General features: G+C 44.1%; 1 protein-coding gene across 21 annotated transcripts in view; it reads left to right on the forward strand.

Moving 5' to 3' along the window:
- Positions 1-17,422, forward strand: part of Kalrn (kalirin RhoGEF kinase) — a 584,665-nt gene that overhangs the window by 512,338 nt on the left and 54,905 nt on the right. For all 21 annotated transcript variants that reach the window (XM_010618178.2, XM_010618187.2, XM_010618192.2 and 18 more), the window contains 10 exons: positions 2,278-2,408; positions 6,453-6,519; positions 8,030-8,133; positions 8,301-8,370; positions 8,694-8,780; positions 9,584-9,676; positions 10,423-10,473; positions 11,314-11,391; positions 14,872-15,057; positions 15,493-15,664. In XM_010618178.2, the coding sequence (XP_010616480.1) occupies positions 2,278-2,408; positions 6,453-6,519; positions 8,030-8,133; positions 8,301-8,370; positions 8,694-8,780; positions 9,584-9,676; positions 10,423-10,473; positions 11,314-11,391; positions 14,872-15,057; positions 15,493-15,664 (1,039 nt within the window). The remainder of the gene's footprint in view (positions 1-2,277; positions 2,409-6,452; positions 6,520-8,029; positions 8,134-8,300; positions 8,371-8,693; positions 8,781-9,583; positions 9,677-10,422; positions 10,474-11,313; positions 11,392-14,871; positions 15,058-15,492; positions 15,665-17,422) is intronic.

A 17,422-nucleotide genomic window follows, 5' to 3' on the forward strand; every position in this document is an offset into this window, starting at 1 on the left:
CTCCTCCCCTCCCCATTTACAAACACTTTATTTCCATTTTTTCAGTTTCTCATATTTTTTTCCTCTCCCTTATTACCTTTCCTCCACCCTTCCCACTTTCCCTACACCTTTAGCCCTTTACTTCCTATTTCACATTATTAATTATCTCATTAGGATCCTATGTACTATTATAGTTTTTCACACCAAAGAAACTATTCGGTATTTCAGTTAAAGAAATCTCTGTATGAACATTAAAAATAGGGAATCCTAAAATAAAACTAAAAAGGAAAGTAAAAGAGTAAAGGCAATGATGTAACATTAAACTAATCCTTAATTCTGGAGATGAAAATGGTCCCCGAACATATTTAAATTGCTTCTTGCTCTTATAGTCTTATCTTATTCTTTTTTTCATTATTTAGAGAATACTTTATTAGTTTCTATAATCAAACCCACATAGATATAACCTTACATATTCAATACAGTGCGTTACCCCTGTACAGCCATGTGCAGATTATTAAAGACCAGACTGAAGCCTTTTGTGCCCACTACTTTTGGATTTTTGTGACTTGAACCTTAGGGCTTATGCTTTTAAGACTACTAAGTGAAACCTTTCCTTTCAGTCACCATGGCTGGCATAGATGGGCTTCTTGGATAGTGTAATGCAGTCTCCTATTTGATTGGTAGTTACCCCCCTTGACTTTGATCTTTAGTCTTACTGTTTACCCACACTGCTTCTGCCAGTCCACGTAATCCAATGCTAAGTACCACTATGTGCTCCTCCCGGGGCACTTGTGAAGGTATTCATTGGCCTCATTTTCAGTACCCTTATTCTGACCAATCCATCCATAAGGAAAGCAAGTCACCATTAAGGAGCATTTTCATTTCTCAAAGAGGCTGTCAACTGTCCTCTCTATTACTTAGAAGCTGTAAAGAAGAAACATCTGATTTGAAAACTGAAGCATGGAATATAATTTTTGCTCTCATGTAAGATCATCTGAGATGCAAGCTTAGGTTCTTTTACCTTTAGCTCCTTCTAAAGAATCATATTAAGACATTTAATTCTTTTTCTCTGTCCTATAACACCTTATTCAAAAGAAATGAGAAGAATTAACAAATGAAAGAAAGCCATTGATAAATAACCTTAATACCTTTGCAAAGATGTTTTCTTTAATACATGTTTGTAGTATATAATGTCTACATCCTTTGTGAGGAGTTGGTACTTGTACATAACACATCTTAATTCCTTTATCATCCCCTTTTCCTCCCCTCCCTACCCCCTCCATCTATTTCTTGATTCCTTTTTGTTGTTGTTGTATGTTTGTTTATGTGTTTGTTTTAAGACAGGATCTTGTTGTGTAGTTCAGGTTGGCCTTGAACTCACTATGTTACACAGCTGGCCTCAAACTCACAGAGATCTTCCTACTTCAGCCTCCCAAGTACTGAAATTACAGGCATGCACCACGACACCCAATCTCCCCCATTTTGTAGTAGTCTGTAATACATAATTTTTCATGCTGTAAATGCATTTGGTACATGTACATAACACATCTGAATTCCTTTTTTATGTCTTCCCCACACACCCAATCTCCCCCATTTTGTAGTAGTCTGTAATACATAATTTTTACATGCTGTAAATGCATTTGGTACATGTACATAACACATCTGAATTCCTTTTTTATGTCTTCCCCTTCCTCACTTGTAATACCATCAAATGCAAAATGATAAGGGGAAGGTAGTGATAAAATAACTGGCAAAATCGTGTTTTGTTAAATCAGCTACAATTCCTTTGAAGCAGATGAGACAGAGACTAGAAACAGTCAATAGTGTCCATTGTGATTTCATACATTGACTGTTTCTTGTCTCTATCTCATTGTCCTTTTTAAAGGAATTGTAGCTGATTTAACAAAACACGATTTTGCCAGTTATTCTATCACTAGCTTCCCCTTATCATTTTGCATTTGATGGTCCTGCAACTGATTTTCTTTCCTAATTCCTTGTTTGGTGTAGAGTTGCAATGGTTAGCTTTCCCTCTGGAGCTCTTAGCCAGAGGTAAATTGCTTTGACCACTTCATTATGTCTGGGAAGTTGGCAGCATCTGTGCAAAGTATATCCTGTTGCCTAAGAAGGCGACATCTCAGGGCTCCACACGGCAGGATGGAAGTCTTTGCTGTGGTTCAGTGAGAGCAGGCTGGACTCCTGACCTCCCAAGTTGGCTGTGGCTGGGCTTGGGGGACATGGGGCTTCCAAGTGACGTTGCAGTTTACACTTTTCTGAAGTTATTCATTCTTCTCTTTTTAGACTCTAGAAGGAGGCTCCTACCGAGGGAGCCTGAAAGACCCCACAGGCTGCCTGAATGAGGGGATGACCCCACCTACACCTCCTAGAAACCTGGAAGAAGAACAGAAAGCCAAGGCCCTGAGAGGCAGGATGTAAGTGCTCCCCCATCTCACCCTGTGTGTACACGCGTGGTGGGCAGTGGGCGGGGCTTGGGGGAGTGAGATGAAGAATCCTGTTCCGTACACCCACTCGATCTCACCCTAAGTGAAGGTGACCAGATACGTACATAAGCTACTTAGGTGCTGACTTGGAGTTTCGGCTGACATGTATTCTGTACGATAAGAACTGTCATTGACAAAGTCTGGCCATAACCAGAATACGACAGAAATTTAAAACATACTGATAAAGGGATAACAACAGAACTCGGGAAACTATGAGGGAGATCTGTAGAGTGCCTGGTATGGCAAAGAGTCTGATGGAAGTCACCAGAAGATGGTGACTTTCCCCAAAAGTAGGTAAGTGACAGATAGGAAGAGGGAGCTGTTGTACCACAAGGCAGGGCCTATGTCCACCCCTTTTCCATGGGTTTCAGTTCAGCATCCATCTGCAGCTTTAGTTCATGAGATCCTCCTGTCCACTTCAAATGGCTAGTGGTAGAACAGTTCACCCTGAAGTCCACTTCACAAGGACCCATGTGCTGTGCAAGGTTTGTGTTGTGTACCTTTATATAAAGTTGATCTTGCAATGATGGAGAAGATGCTGAGTGCCAGTAATGCAGAACCACAGTTCCTCTAGATGTTCAGTTTTCTTGTTCAGGGTTTGACTCTGCTAGAAGCAAGCTGCCAGTGAGTCCTAGACATAGCTCAACATAGGAGTTTGTAAGGAGCAGCAAGAACAGGGTAGGTACGTGTGGAGGGTCCCTCCCTTCCGTTTAGTCTGCCCTTCTCCCCAAATTTATCATGCTTTAGCTAGGCCACAAACATAAAAATTAGTCAAAATAAGTGAGATCAAGTCTTTCTTGTTGCTGGGAAATATGCAGAGTGAACATTTAAGACTTTATCTCCCAGGAAGCAAAAATAGAAGAATTATAGCAAGAACACAGTATCAAAGCAGAGCTGTCACCTTGTAGTGGAGAAGAGCAAGTAGCGTGTAAACTGTAATTCCATATTTACCCCTACAACCTCACAGATGCTCAGGTGGAACCCCAAGAAGCTGGTGGGTAGAGGTTGAGGAATGCTATCCCCAGAGGGAAATTTCCTAGGACTTGTGCTGACCGTGCTCAGCTCCTCAGGCAGATGTTACACTGGGGAGATGGAGCTGGAACTGATGTCCCAGTCCTTTGTCAAGCCAAGGCAAGGCTTAAATCGGGGTGGTGAAGTGGCCATGAGGTGGCAGGTGATCCCTATAAAACCAGTCACTACTCTCGTCCTTTAGGTTGAAGGAAGCTACAAGCAATATCTAAGACCTTGTTTAAACATGATATTTTCTCATTTCGCTCCTTTTCCTCATCTCATTCTCCACACTTCTCCACCAGAGCTCTCCTGAAAAGCCTGCTATAGAATAACTCATTCCTCTTACTGGGTATCAGCCCTGTTTCCTGCTGTCCTTTATAGCCATGTGAAGAATAGAGTGGACCAAAACTCAATCAGAAGATGGTAGTAGGACACAGAGAGTTGAATGAGAGTTCCATGGAGAAGAGGAATAAGTAGTATTTGTCCAGAAGAAGAAAAAGCTTGAGAATGGACTTACCGGTCTTTAGGTGGTAGTCAGCCATTCATTCAACAAGTATATGCTGGACACCATGGTATCCTGCTAGTGAGACATATTGGTGAAAAAGAGAAATAATAACAGTAATAAAGAGTCTTCACCCTTGTAGCAGGTTTACATTTCTAATGGGAGAAATCAGACAGATAAAATAAGTTAAGTGATTTCTTGAGAGTTGGAAAAAGAAAAAAATAGAGCAGCCTATGGGAGTATGGATACAGCCATGCTACAGTTGTGAATGGTTCTGGCGTCTGCACAGAGACCAAGAGGAGGGAAGGAATTAGTGATGAGGAAAAGTGTTTTCAGCAGGGAGCAAAACCAGTGCTGTGTCTCTAAAGATTTCCTGTGGAGGGCTGGGGATTCAGCTCAGTGGTGCTGCCGCCTGCCTCTAAAATGCAAGGACCCAAGTTCGATCCCCGGTACCAAAAACAAAAAAATTTTTTTTCTGTGGAAAAGCAGCCTTTCTCTGCTACTGTGGAAGAGAGATTAGTAGTGGGGCCAACTTGCAGCTGGAAGAATTTCAGTTGGATGAAAGCATATCTACTTGTAAGTGACTTTTGCTGGTAAGAATTAAACATGAGAAAAAATTACTTCATCACCTCATTTTACAGTTAATCTCACACTGCCTTGAGGTGCGTATAAGCTTAAGTCTTCGCTATAATTTCAATCTGTCCCAGTCTTCCCAGGTACCTCATTAGCCCTTCCAGGGAAAAGCTGCAGGGTCCCCAGGCAGCACCGAGCAGTCCCCTTCCTTAGAGGCTGAAAAGCCTGGACAGACCACCAGTCAGCAAATAGCTGAGGATAAAAATATCATCTGGAGACAGCTCTGGATTCATCTCCAAAGGACCCTCCCAGCCCAAATTCCCACTCTCATTTTCCTGTGGGCTTTATTTTACCACAATCTTCCAAGCGGCAACTTGAAACATGCTAAAGATATATTGAAATGCTTCTCTTAGGCCTTGCCAGTTTCTTCCTGTGGCCTGAAACACATGATTGCCTGTGCTGGAGAGAGAGAGCTAGTCAGAAGTACACGACACGCTGATAAAGGAACGCATGTTCCTTTGCTCCCTCCCCAGTGTCCCAAGGCCCCATACCTCAGGGATTTAACTGCTTCTCAGTGGTGTACAGGGCAAGAATTTCAGACAAATTGCTTCCTGCTTGCAGACAGTTACAATCCCCGTGCCAAGGCCCATCTTCAATATGTCAGAACTTTATCCTCTCTACCACTGCTTGTGTAGCTCCAGACAAAACCCTTTCAAATTAGATAGTAAGAGTCCAATTCCAGTAGGCTGCACAGCATTCTCCTGTCCTCCACAACCATGAGCATTTTCTGTAGAGCTGTTGTCTGTCTAGATAGAAGAAAGAAGAGCGTTTGGGGTTGAGGCTCTGGGAACTCCGGAGAGCCAGGCAGAGCTGCTTGCTAGGCAGTGGGCTACAGTGAAAGGACTCAGTCTTTGCACCCTTAGCAATAACGTTCAAATCCTGCCTCCATTTGGCACTTTGCAACCTTGGGCAAGGTACATAACCTTTCCTTCTGAATGTTTTCCATTAGATAAAGTAGACCTTTACAGTAGCTACCTTGTTATAAGCATCCTATAAGCATGGGAAACCCCAGATGACTAACTGACAATGGTAAATACTGCAAGAGATAGAAATAATTAACAAAGAAGCCAAGAAAGCTAATGACCTTGTTGTTGTTCTTGATTTCTGGGGCAGGCAGCACTGCTTTCAAAGTTGTGACTAGAATGTCTGAGGTCAGCCTTTCTGGCCTTGGCTGAGGATTTTCCAGGGTGGTTACCGTGGATACATATATGAGTAACTGTAGCTTCTAAATGGTAAAAGCTTCACTCCATCTCTGTGATATCCAAATCTCTCGGGTTTTACAGGCTAGCTGTCAAACAAATGATTTTCTAGCCAGGTGTGGTGCAGAACCCAGGAGGCTGAGGTAGAATGAGCACCCTGAGTTTGATGCCAGCCTGGCTGCAATAGTGAGTTCAAAGAGAGCCTAAATCACATAGTGAGACCCTGTGTCACAAAACAAAAGAGCTTTTGTCCTTTTGTTGGCGAAGACTGGAGTTGAGATGAAAGATTGAAAGTCTCATGATGATCCCTTGGCCCCAAGTCATTATTCTTTCTACCCTGTGTCTCTACAATTGTTCAGGGACAGAGATGCATAGAGTAGAAAGAGGATTACAAGGCAGTGCATGACATCCCTCTGACTGTTATGTGTTCCCTGGGCAAGGCCCTCTCTGGACTCAGCTCCTCAATGGGGGTTCCTATTGAGACAGCCATGATCGCCTTTCCGTAGTATTGAGGGTGGTATTTTTGGTGGTCTTATCATAAGGTGCCTAAGCAACTTCCTGTGAGTCAGATGTGAAGACGTGTCCTTAACAATGAAGAGGAACCCTCACTGTCCTTTATCCCTTGCCCAGGTTTGTCCTGAATGAGCTGGTACAGACAGAGAAAGACTATGTCAAGGACTTGGGGATTGTGGTGGAGGTGAGTAGATGGAGCAGTGTGGCTGTTACTCACCCAGCCAGGAGCAGATCAAATCCTACTCTGTCTGGGTATTTGCAGTAATGAAAATAAAAATGGTATGATTCAAATAGAATATGTAGGCCTGGGGATTTAGCTCAGTGGTTCCAGCCTCTGCTTCACAAGCGCAAGGACCGGAGTTCGATCCCCAGTACCAAAAAAAACAAAAAACGAAAAAACAAATAGAATATGTAGATACTTTTTTCTTTTCCCTTAAAATATTGTAAGATAGAAGGTGATACGGTCCCAAATGTTACAGCACTCAGCGAAGACTCTTGGTTAGAGCTGAATCCATTGTCTTAAGCTCTTGGCTGTTTCATATAGACATCCACACTTCAGACCTGTGGCCACCATTAATATAAGCCCGGTCACTCTGCATCTAATCTTGGGACCTAACACATTTCCTTAGATTTTGAGGAAAGGATTGTAGGTACCAAGAAGACAGTTAAAGAAATAGCCATCAATAAGCAAGATTGACAGGTCCACAGGAAAGAGTCAACAAGGTGAGAAATATAACAGCTCTATTGCTGTAGGGATTCACTTTCAAGGGACTGAAACACTTGGATGAAAACATCTAAGAAAGTAAGTAGTAATTTAGATGGTTTACAGCCCAATTTTAATCTTCATAAAGAATATGAAATCTAGAAATTCTTAATGTCTCCATTGTCTGCTGGTTTCCAAGATTTGCCCTCCAAGCCCTTATCCTATGAAATCTGCTGATTTCGGGCTATATATTTGCCTACCCTGAACCTTGTAGAAAGAAACTAACCAGGCCTATAGAGGGCCTAAATTCTACTTACAGAAAGTTATTCTTGTCTTCAGCGGAGGCAGATTGTAGGAAGGTGTGTTAATAACTTCATGTGCAGCTCAGCCCCAGAGCAAAGGACTTGGCTATCTGGGGTCCTCCAGGGATCCATCCTCAGTGATGTGATTGTAAGAGTTGTCACGTAACACCTGGGTGCCTCAGACAGGGGTGCAAGCTTCTTGTGCTACCTTAGAATCTGATTTTAAAGCTAAATGTGATTACATGTTTCAGAGTCTAAAGTATTAACATATTATGACTTATTTCTAGGCCAGATGTGTCTTTAAATGTATAATTAACTTGATTTAGGAGAAGGGAGAAGGACAAACAATTGCTCTGTGTGTGTGTGTGTGTGTGTGTGTGCGTGCGTGTGTGTGTGTGTGTGTGGTGCTGGGGATTAAACCTAGGGCCTCATGCATGCTCTGCAAGCGCTCTGCCACTGAACTATACTCCTGCCCCAGTTCTTTCTCCGGGGGACTAGAGGCAAAGAAAGGTGTCCAGAAACTTCATAAAATGTTTTGTCTGTCACTCTGCCCAAGGAGGGTCAAGTCTTGATGAAGGGTCAAAGGCTACAGCACACTCACCCTCAAACTCACACAGAGTGGGGCTGACAGGGGCTTCAGGGTGGGCCTGGAGCACTGGCTCAGGGATTCTCCTCCACTAACCCTGCAGGGCTTCATGAAGAGGATAGAGGAGAAGGGTGTCCCTGAGGATATGCGAGGAAAGGATAAAATCGTGTTTGGAAACATCCACCAGATCTATGACTGGCATAAGGAGTAAGTGTTTGTGGGGCCCAAGAGTGGGCATTTTGGGGACCTTTTTTCCAGCATCTGACCTATGAGGCAAGGCTTAACAGGAGTCTCCTGCCATTTAGAGCATCATTGAGAGATAATTCAGTTCTAAATAGCATGGCTCCCTTCTCTTATCCACTCTTTGCTTTTAGTTTCTTCCTGGGTGAACTGGAAAAATGTATCCAAGAGCAAGATAGACTGGCCCAACTCTTCATTAAACATGTGAGTGGCACCCTGGCCATCTCTCCTCTGCTTCCCCAAGCTCTTCTGTGTTCATTTTTTTTTTTAATCCCTTTTCTCTGTTGCTCTTCTTGGACTTGCCCCCCTCCCTGAGTTTTGGGGTTTTGCTTTAAACCTTCTTGGCAGTGTGGAAGGTGAGCCCTTGCCTACCACTTTTGCTGTATGTCCTTGCTACTGAACTGCCTCTGGTTTCCCAAGTGTGGACCATCCTCGGTCCTCCCCTGCATGTGTGAGCCAGCTCGGTGCTGTGAGCATGAATGAGAGGTATGAGATGCCTGACTCTTGCCTCCTCTGCTGCTCTGCAGGAGCGGAAGCTGCACATCTACGTGTGGTACTGCCAAAATAAGCCACGCTCTGAGTACATTGTGGCCGAATATGATGCCTACTTCGAGGTATGAGGCTCAGAATATGCCCGGGGAACAGGGAGCAGCCCAAGGTAGCTCATTCAGAAATCCTAGATGTCATCCATTCACCCCACAATGTTGAACCTTCATGTCAGGAACTGAGTTTCCATGAGCACCTTTGCTTATGAGGAACCGAGGGGGTCATGTCTGTGGACCCCATTTATAGAATGTATCTGTAACACAGGGTCTGCTTTGGCAGCTCTGACCCTCCCTAAGTGACTACAGAGAAGATGGTGCCCACACCATTTCTCATCAGCCCTTCTGGGACTACTTGCCTAGAGCCCTCCTCTCAGTTGAGGAGTTCACAGTAGCTTTGCTGCCTCTGCTTCTGTTCCCAGAGGTCCTGCCCAGCACCTCTAAGCTCTTTGCCACCTCTTAGAAAGAGTGGTGTGTTGTTGGAGAGGAAGGGAAGGATCTCTTAACTGAGTGCTTAAGGAGCAGGGTCCCGCTGTGTAGGCCTGTTGTGTCCCACAGGAAGCCCTACTTGCCTGATTGCCCTGGAGCAGTAGAGAGAACATAGGATCAATTCTAGCTTGTCTCCCACAGCTGGGGTGAGGCCCAAGGTGTGACAGTGCTTGTCTGGAAGCATGGTAGCCAGGCAAGAAGAAGCCCCAGGTGTTGGGTGCTATGGGTTGTTCCTAACAAATGAGCAGTCATGTAAACAATCCTTCCTTGTTCATGATGTGGAGATTCTTAAACTTTATTATAAAACATGATGCCTTTGAACCTTGACCTAGAGTGCCCCAATACTTGGGCTCCTTTGAATCTAGCATAATTCCCTTGTGTTTTAGGAGGTAAAACAGGAGATAAATCAAAGGCTGACACTGAGTGACTTCCTTATCAAGCCCATTCAGAGAATAACAAAATACCAGTTGCTCCTCAAGGTAAGAAGCCCTAGGCCTGGGCCAGGGCTGGAGAAACATATCCTTGGGCCAGATATAATGGGCAGTGGAGTTCCAGGCTCTGTCTCTATCACTCTGTCCTGGGGGACTGTGATATGGTGGGGTAAAGATGGGTTTTTGTCTCATCTGCTGGTTATTCTTTTAGCTTTTCATGCTGATAAATTGTGTCGCTCTTCTTTCTGCCCTTTAAGTTGGTTGTTTCTTGATTTTCTTTTTTTCTTTTCATTTTCTTACTTTGTCATAGTCATTGACTTGATACCTGTGAAGACTAAAAACTTGTAAGAGCATAAAATCAGAGTAAAAGGGAGAAAAAAGACAAATGGAAAGCCCTAGAAACCTTAAATGAGTAATACCAAACATTTGGTCATATTTCATTTTAAACAATAACTTGACCTAATTTTCCTTACAGAAATGAGGTTAAATGGAAGAGAGACTTGATTTTCCCTTCTCCCATCCTTTCTGGCCACAATCCCCCTTTTCTTCCTCCTTCCCATCCTGCTTCTCTCCTATTTTTGAAACTTGGGATATTTGGGGGGAGTTCTCAATGTCATCATGTCTACCATGACTCCTAAGTTCATTTCCCTGATACTACAAGCCGTTACCACCCCTCCTGGCTGGAAAGCCTGTGGGGCATCACTGCATTTTTATGATAAGTTTTTTATAGTTCTCTGTTTTGCTGACTCATTTCACCCCTGCACTCACCACTGCCTGCTTCCCCTCCTTGGTAGGACTTCCTGAGATACAGCGAGAAGGCTGGTTTGGAGTGTATAGATATTGAGGTGAGTATTCTGCTTGTAATGCTTACTGTTCTTGGGCACCATACAGGGTGTCTGTCCCTGAAGGGAAGACATTGACTCAGAAGAAGCAAGGGACCAGACTGACTCCTCTCCTATGGGGCAGCTGTGAGGAATGGCAGGTGTTGATGAGCACAAAGAATTTTTAAGAGTCTGTACTAGGCCAGCCCAGGGCTAAGACCTGCTGGTGTTCTTGTGGCTTCAGGTGACATGTAGTGAGCAGTGGTGTCATTTGACCTCTTTAACATCCTTCAGAGAGTAGGTGAAGTTGCAAAAGGATCTAAATGCAACATTATGCATGAATCCAAGTACTATTTGACTCTAACATACAAAGCATTCCATTTTCATTCCCCCAGTCTCGTCCCGAGGATTACAGCCTGTGTGAAGTCCTTTCTGTCACCTTGGAGATTATTTTAAACTGGAGAGGTTGCAGCCACCTTGGCAGGTTATTTTAGGTCAAAACCTCTAGTGTTTCACCAGCCAGGCTAAATTGTTACTTGGTCAGTTAGGAAGCAACAGAGAGAAGAAAGAAAATACGGGAAGGAAAGGGAACTGATGAACAAAAGCAGGTGCTGGAAACGATGGGCTGAGTAACATTCCCCCACACTGTCCAGTGATTGACATGGAGCCCTGAGCTGATGACCACCATCCCCTATCTGAGCAGAAGACCCGCAGTCCTTTGGGTGTGGGCCACAGAGACCAGCATCCTCTCCCAGAGTGATGAAGCCATTGGGAAGCCAGGTCCCTGTCTTCCATCCCTAAACTGCCATGAGCTTCTGACTGAGTGGTGATCCCCTCCTGAGCGAATATTGTTCTTTCCTGCAGAAAGCAGTGGAGCTAATGTGCCTTGTTCCCAAACGCTGCAATGACATGATGAATCTGGGACGCCTGCAGGGCTTTGAGGTGAGCACTTAGGGGTGGATCGAAGCCCTCTCTCTTCTGGGCAACAGGAATCTGGGCTACTGAGATCTCTTCCTCAGGCTACTGAGTTCCTGCCTCCTCTCCCCGGTACACTCTGGTTTACAGACCTGGAGGTTGTATCTATATAGGAAATCCAATGATAGGCCAGAAAGAGACCTGTTGGCCAAACTGGAGGCAGAATTCCAAGGGCATTGGAAACCCATTTCCTTTAGAGCTTTGAACCTGGTGATGACCTCTTCCCTCTTGCTTCTTGATTGAGAAATGTGGGGATATAAAGGACAGCAGAGTGTGTGATGTAAATGAAACCTAAGCAGGAAAATTAATACTTTTTTTTTTAGAAAATGGATCTGTTAGACAGATCTCTATAGTGATTATATTTTTTGATCAATGAACATTGAACTCACTCACTGTGGGGCCATAATTCATGCCTCAGTACAAGTGGCTCTGACTTGAATTTGGTCATTCCCACCAGCTTGAACCACTGGTAGTACATATACCACTTCTCAATGGTGTTTCATAATTAATCCAAGAAAGGCATTGATTTATCAGACCAGATGTCATCATATTACACAGTTCCTTAAGGAAAACATTTAAATGGTATTTAAAAATTACCCAGTAGTAAAAATTCTGATAAAAGTGATATGTTCTGATGGGAGTCACACATGTTCTACTGTGGTTCAAGCCAGTATATGTCACAGGGCACATTTCTATTCCTTAAAGAGTGAAAGGAGTCCATCTTAAGAAAATACTAGATAGTCTGAGGAGTGGCTGAAGTAAACACCCAGGTTTGCGTGGCCTGCGGTAACAGCACATACTAAGCTGGGTGACTTAACAGAAATATGTCTTTGCAGTTCTGCAGGCTAACGGCAGACATCAAGGAATTATCAGAGATGCTCTTTCCAAGGGCTAGAAGGGTTGTTCCAGGCCCTCTCCTATGTGGGTAGATGGCCACCTTTCCATGTACAAGGCGTTCCGCCTATATCTTCATATTGCCTTTGTTCTGCCCATGTACCTCTGTGTCCTTTCATAAAGACATCACCTGATTACCTCTGTGCAGACCCCCTCTCCCACGTTCTCAGGTACTGGAGATTGGGGCCCCAACACATGAATTATGATAGGCAAGTCAGCCCATAGCAGTGAATGTTTGAAGAGCAATGGCTTCCTGCTTTATACTTAATAAGTTATTATTATTAATTTATGTCCAAATTAACAAAGCATAATATATTTTGAACATTAATATGAAAAAATTACAACTGACACAGTTACTGACTGGCACCTAGTAATTGCTAACCCCCCTGGAGAAAGAGATGGATCTTCTAATCCTGTTTCTCAATAATTCCATAATTTAAGATTTCACTCTTCCTTTTTGGAGAAAAGTGATTCCCTCAATTTGAGATGACTGAGAAAGGCATGACTTTCTCCCACCCCACACTAAGCTAGAATAGATAAAATATGAGAACAGATACGAGGCAGACTGGGGGTGTAAGTGTATTTAGCAGATGTTTTTCTCATGGTTGAGTTGGACTCATGACATTCCTGAGCCAAATCCTCCAGTGTTCTTTGCCCTTGCGGCTTATCCACTGTGTCTGGTTTCCAGATTCTGTTGGGATAGGAACTAGATGGAGGGTTTCTATTACTATTTGTTTTCACAGGTTCTGCTTTTCAAGGCTGTTAGCATAAGGAGGGTTACTCAGGAGAAATGCACCTGAGTTCATGCACAGTTTCTCTCTAATCGCACTGGAGGTACTTTGTACCTTTTCCCTTGGCCTTATGCCAAGTCTGAGACCATTCTGAACAATCCAATAATCTCTTCCACTCTTCCATCTCAAAGTCTGTGTTTTTCAGATAGGAGTCTGGCCTGGCTTTCTCCAGGGCTCTGGAGAACTGGCCACTTACAGGAGGAATGGCATACAGTGGTGCTGTCTGACCCAAACTAGACTTCCTAGTGCATGGATGTGTGTCCATATAGGGCCGGTTCTTTGGTCTTTTAAATCAGGCAGCACTGCCTCCTGTTTTCATGGAGCCACAGAGAATTTGCTGTGTGTTCCTGCAGCTAATTTGGAAGAGTGGTGAGTGTATGTCTCTGCCCTGTGTGTGACTTTGGGCAGGAGAAGTTAGAGCCTCTCGTTTTAATTCCCTCCCTCTCAAATTATCTGGCTTTTCCTTTGGCCATTGGCTGCCTGTACCCCATGATCAAGTTCTTGTGTAACATTAATAGAGCTTTTAGCACTTTCCTGGCTAGTTGGTCCCTGGCTTAATATTAACTTTGGACCAGGGTAGAGATAAGCCTGTTTGGCTGCTGACCTTGGCTGTTCAGAGGTAGGCTCCAAACAGAGGGCAAGCATTTCTCAGCAACACAGAAGAAAATGACCTCTATGCCAGGTAATGTTTGGAAAAAAGCATCACGTGTATGAAATGGCCCTTGTTTGCACTAAAGGGCAAAAGTCATCACCCAGGAAAGCTATCTCAGACTGCTCTCTCAAATAGCAGGGTCTTCTGGTTGCAGAGCCAGGTTTTCTGATAGCTTCTGTGAAGTCTTACTGGATTAGGCATATTCCCTTTGAAGATATCTCTGAAGAATCTCAGTAGAAACTAGCAACAGGCTCCAATAGGCTCTACCACCTCGGCTAGGTGGCACATGGCCTGGTAGCAGGAGTCATTTGAAGAAAGGTCATGGGACCTGGAGAATATCTACTAGTTTATAAGATAGGGTGCTTCTGTCTTTATTTGTTGACTACAGCAGGATACTAAGATGTTAAACTGTGTATCCCCATCCTAGAATAAACACAGGACAGGGGACCTATTGGTCATTTCCTATGTCACTTCCCTCAGCTGTGGTTGGTTCTGAGTTCATAACTACAGGAGCTTCCTGGGTCCTAGGCCCACACTGCAGGGGAGCCAGGCAGGCCCAGCTTTCAGAACTACAAGGACAAAAGGCTTCTTCTAGGGCTGGGGATTTAGCTCAGTGGTGCCATGCCTGCCTCGCAAGTGCAAGATCTTGAGTTTAATGCCCGGTACCAAAAAATAAAAGCTTCTTCTAGCTCCCAGAGACACTTACTTTGTATTCTTCTTTTAATAAAAAAATGCAAAGAACCAGGATGATTCTTGATTTCTTTTTAGCTAATAATTCTGCCTTCCTCTGGCATTTTCCTAGAGCTATTTTCTTTTTTTTTTTTTTTTTTTTTTTTTTTTTTTTTTTTTTTAAAAGAGTGTTTTTTTTTTTTTTTTTTTTTTTTTTTTTTTTTTTTTTTTAGGTTCTATCACCTTCTTTTCCTCTTCCTCCAGGGCCCTTTCAGGAAGATGGCCCTGGTCTGCCCTAGATGAGTGGATGGGCCCCCATTCAGTGTTTTGCTAGAGCCAAAGGCTTTTGGTGTCAGGTCTGCCATCCATTTCCCCAGTGGGGAGTTCATTTGGTCAGCTTCCCACTTCTCACAGCCTTCTTCTGGCTTCTATCCCCATCAGGGCACCCTCACTGCCCAGGGCAAGCTGCTGCAGCAGGACACGTTCTACGTGATTGAGCTGGATGCCAGTATGCAGTCTCGGACCAAGGAGAGGCGCGTGTTCCTCTTTGAGCAGATTGTCATCTTCAGTGAACTGCTCAGGAAGGGGTCCCTCACCCCAGGCTACATGTTCAAAAGGAGCATCAAGGTGAGGATGCCATGGAGATGTGGAGAGGCAAGAAAGAGCCAAATTCTCAAAGTGACATCCCAGATAGAAGGCACTGACTGGGTGGGGAGGACTCGAGCAGTGGTGGCAAACCTATAGTACACATGCCACAGCAGGCTGTTTATATTATTGAAAGACCTAGAGCCTTAAAGATCTCTCAGCCTGCCTCAAGGAGGCTGAACAAGAAACGATGATCAGCGGTGAGTGGGGAGCCAGTCCCCAGCGTGATCCTGTAAGTGTCCCTGAGTCTGTCATTCACCCAAAAGCAGAGGCAAAGTGCTTACTGTAGGATCCAGGAGAAGTTTTCACTCTTAGATATCCTCAGGTAAGGGCTTAGATCTCTTGAGAAAAGTATCATAGTAGATTGATGCTTTTTTAACCTCTTAAATATTAAAGGATCACCTCATTTTCTTCCAGATGAATTACTTGGTCCTGGAGGAGAATGTGGACAATGACCCCTGCAAATTTGCACTCGTGAATAGAGAGACTTCTGAGAAGGTCATTCTGCAAGCTGCCAACTCAGATATCCAGCAGGCCTGGGTACAGGACATCAACCAAGTCCTAGAAACACAGCGAGACTTCTTAAATGGTATGTGCTGGGCCTGGTTTCTAGCAGGGGACCCCCCGCCACCTGTGAGTGTCCTCGAGTCTGAGCTCACAGGGAGTCATGAGCCCAGATCACATTTTATATGAACTCCAGCTCTGTAGTTCTCAGAAACATGTTAGAATTTTTCTGAATCTGAATATACAAATGGACCAGATAGGGCACGAGAAAGAAGCTCCACCTTTCTAAATGAGGGAATATTCTTTTGTAGAACATAGCATGTGTCTGCCACTACATCTTACAGCAATTTGGGGAAAAGTCTGAGGTGGGTACCTCCTCATACTGTAGGCACTCCCACCCCAGACGTCAGTGACACTTGGTGGCTGATGACTGGTTCTGTCACAGGCTCTCTCGTGTTGTATGGAGCTAGCTGGGAGTTCAACAGATCTGTTCAGATCCTGCTTCTTGCAACATGGTGTGAACCAGGATAAGCCACCTCACTGCCTAACCTTATCCCTTTCAAATTAGGTGGTTGTTAACTCTAAATGTCAGTAATATCCCCAAACTTTCCAGAACAGATCATGGGGAACGTAGCTTTTTGCATCCTGTAGGAATCCCTAGTAAAGTGCAGCTTCAAGCTCAGGTTGAAGAAAGGAAATGTAAAGTTTTAAACTAGCACTGATCTGAGTTAGTGACTAAAAGTCTCTTGAGCAGAGATGGAGCTTGGAGGAAAGTCAACATGGAACCGGTCCTGAAGTAAACCTGTAGACTCAGAAGCATATGCCCCAGTGTATGTGTATAGTGCACGCACACGCACAGGACATCCTCAGGTGTAGACCCTGCTCTTGCCTATCCTGAGACCTGTACACATGTACTCACACATATCCACATGTGTGCACACGAGATCAGTGCAGGTGTCCTGTTTCTTCTCACCAGTATAACTGGAGGTCTGTAGTATAGCCTGTGTCTTCACGCCATCCAGGCTCACACTCACACTTACACACATGCACAGGACCACGTCTGCTGGCCAAGGCTGCTCACCCATGGACACGTACTTACAGCCCCAGCCTCAGGTCTGTCTTCTCTTCTCATCAGTACCAGGATCTAGACTCTGTCAAATGATGTACACATAGCATAGATTCAAAGGCTGTGAGGAGAGCAGACATTCTGGTTAAAGACCACGTGCGAGGCATGATGTTTCTCTGAGCCTCACTCAGCTTATCGTATGAAAAATAGTCGGGGCCTAGCTCTGCTCTGCCTGTCCTAGCGTGTGCCGTGGAAAAGCATCACCCCCTTGACTGCCGGGCCAGTTTTCTCCATGATCAAGGATTTAATACACTTTTTATTTTAAAACAAAGAACAAGTGATTATGTAGCAAAATGCCATCACTTTTGAAAATATGTGAGGGGTCAAAGCAATTCTGTACCCCTACACCTCAGCTGTAGAAAAGGTTGGTGAGAAAAAACTAGACTAAGTTCTAAACTGGACTAAGATCCCTAGGTCTCCAGGGCTTTTTTTCATCCTAAAAATTTAAAATTAAACACCAGCCCAGCCATGAGGGATGACAGTGAAAGTTGTATATGATTTCTAAATTTACAACTTGGAGTTAATACTTTTGTTGATATAATGATTTAAAGCAAAATAGGTATATATGCCAGGAGTGGCGGTGCATGCCTGTAATCCCAGCACTCAGAAGGCTAAGGCAGGAGGATCACTGAAAGTTCAAGGCCAGCCTGGACTACGTAGTAAATTCAAGGGAAGCCTGAGCTACATAGCAAGACCCTGTCTTAAAAAAAAAAAAAC

Source organism: Fukomys damarensis, unplaced genomic scaffold (assembly GCF_012274545.1).
Source record: "Fukomys damarensis isolate Sample0158 unplaced genomic scaffold, DMR_v1.0_HiC HiC_scaffold_24, whole genome shotgun sequence".
NCBI classification, from domain to species: domain Eukaryota; kingdom Metazoa; phylum Chordata; class Mammalia; order Rodentia; family Bathyergidae; genus Fukomys; species Fukomys damarensis.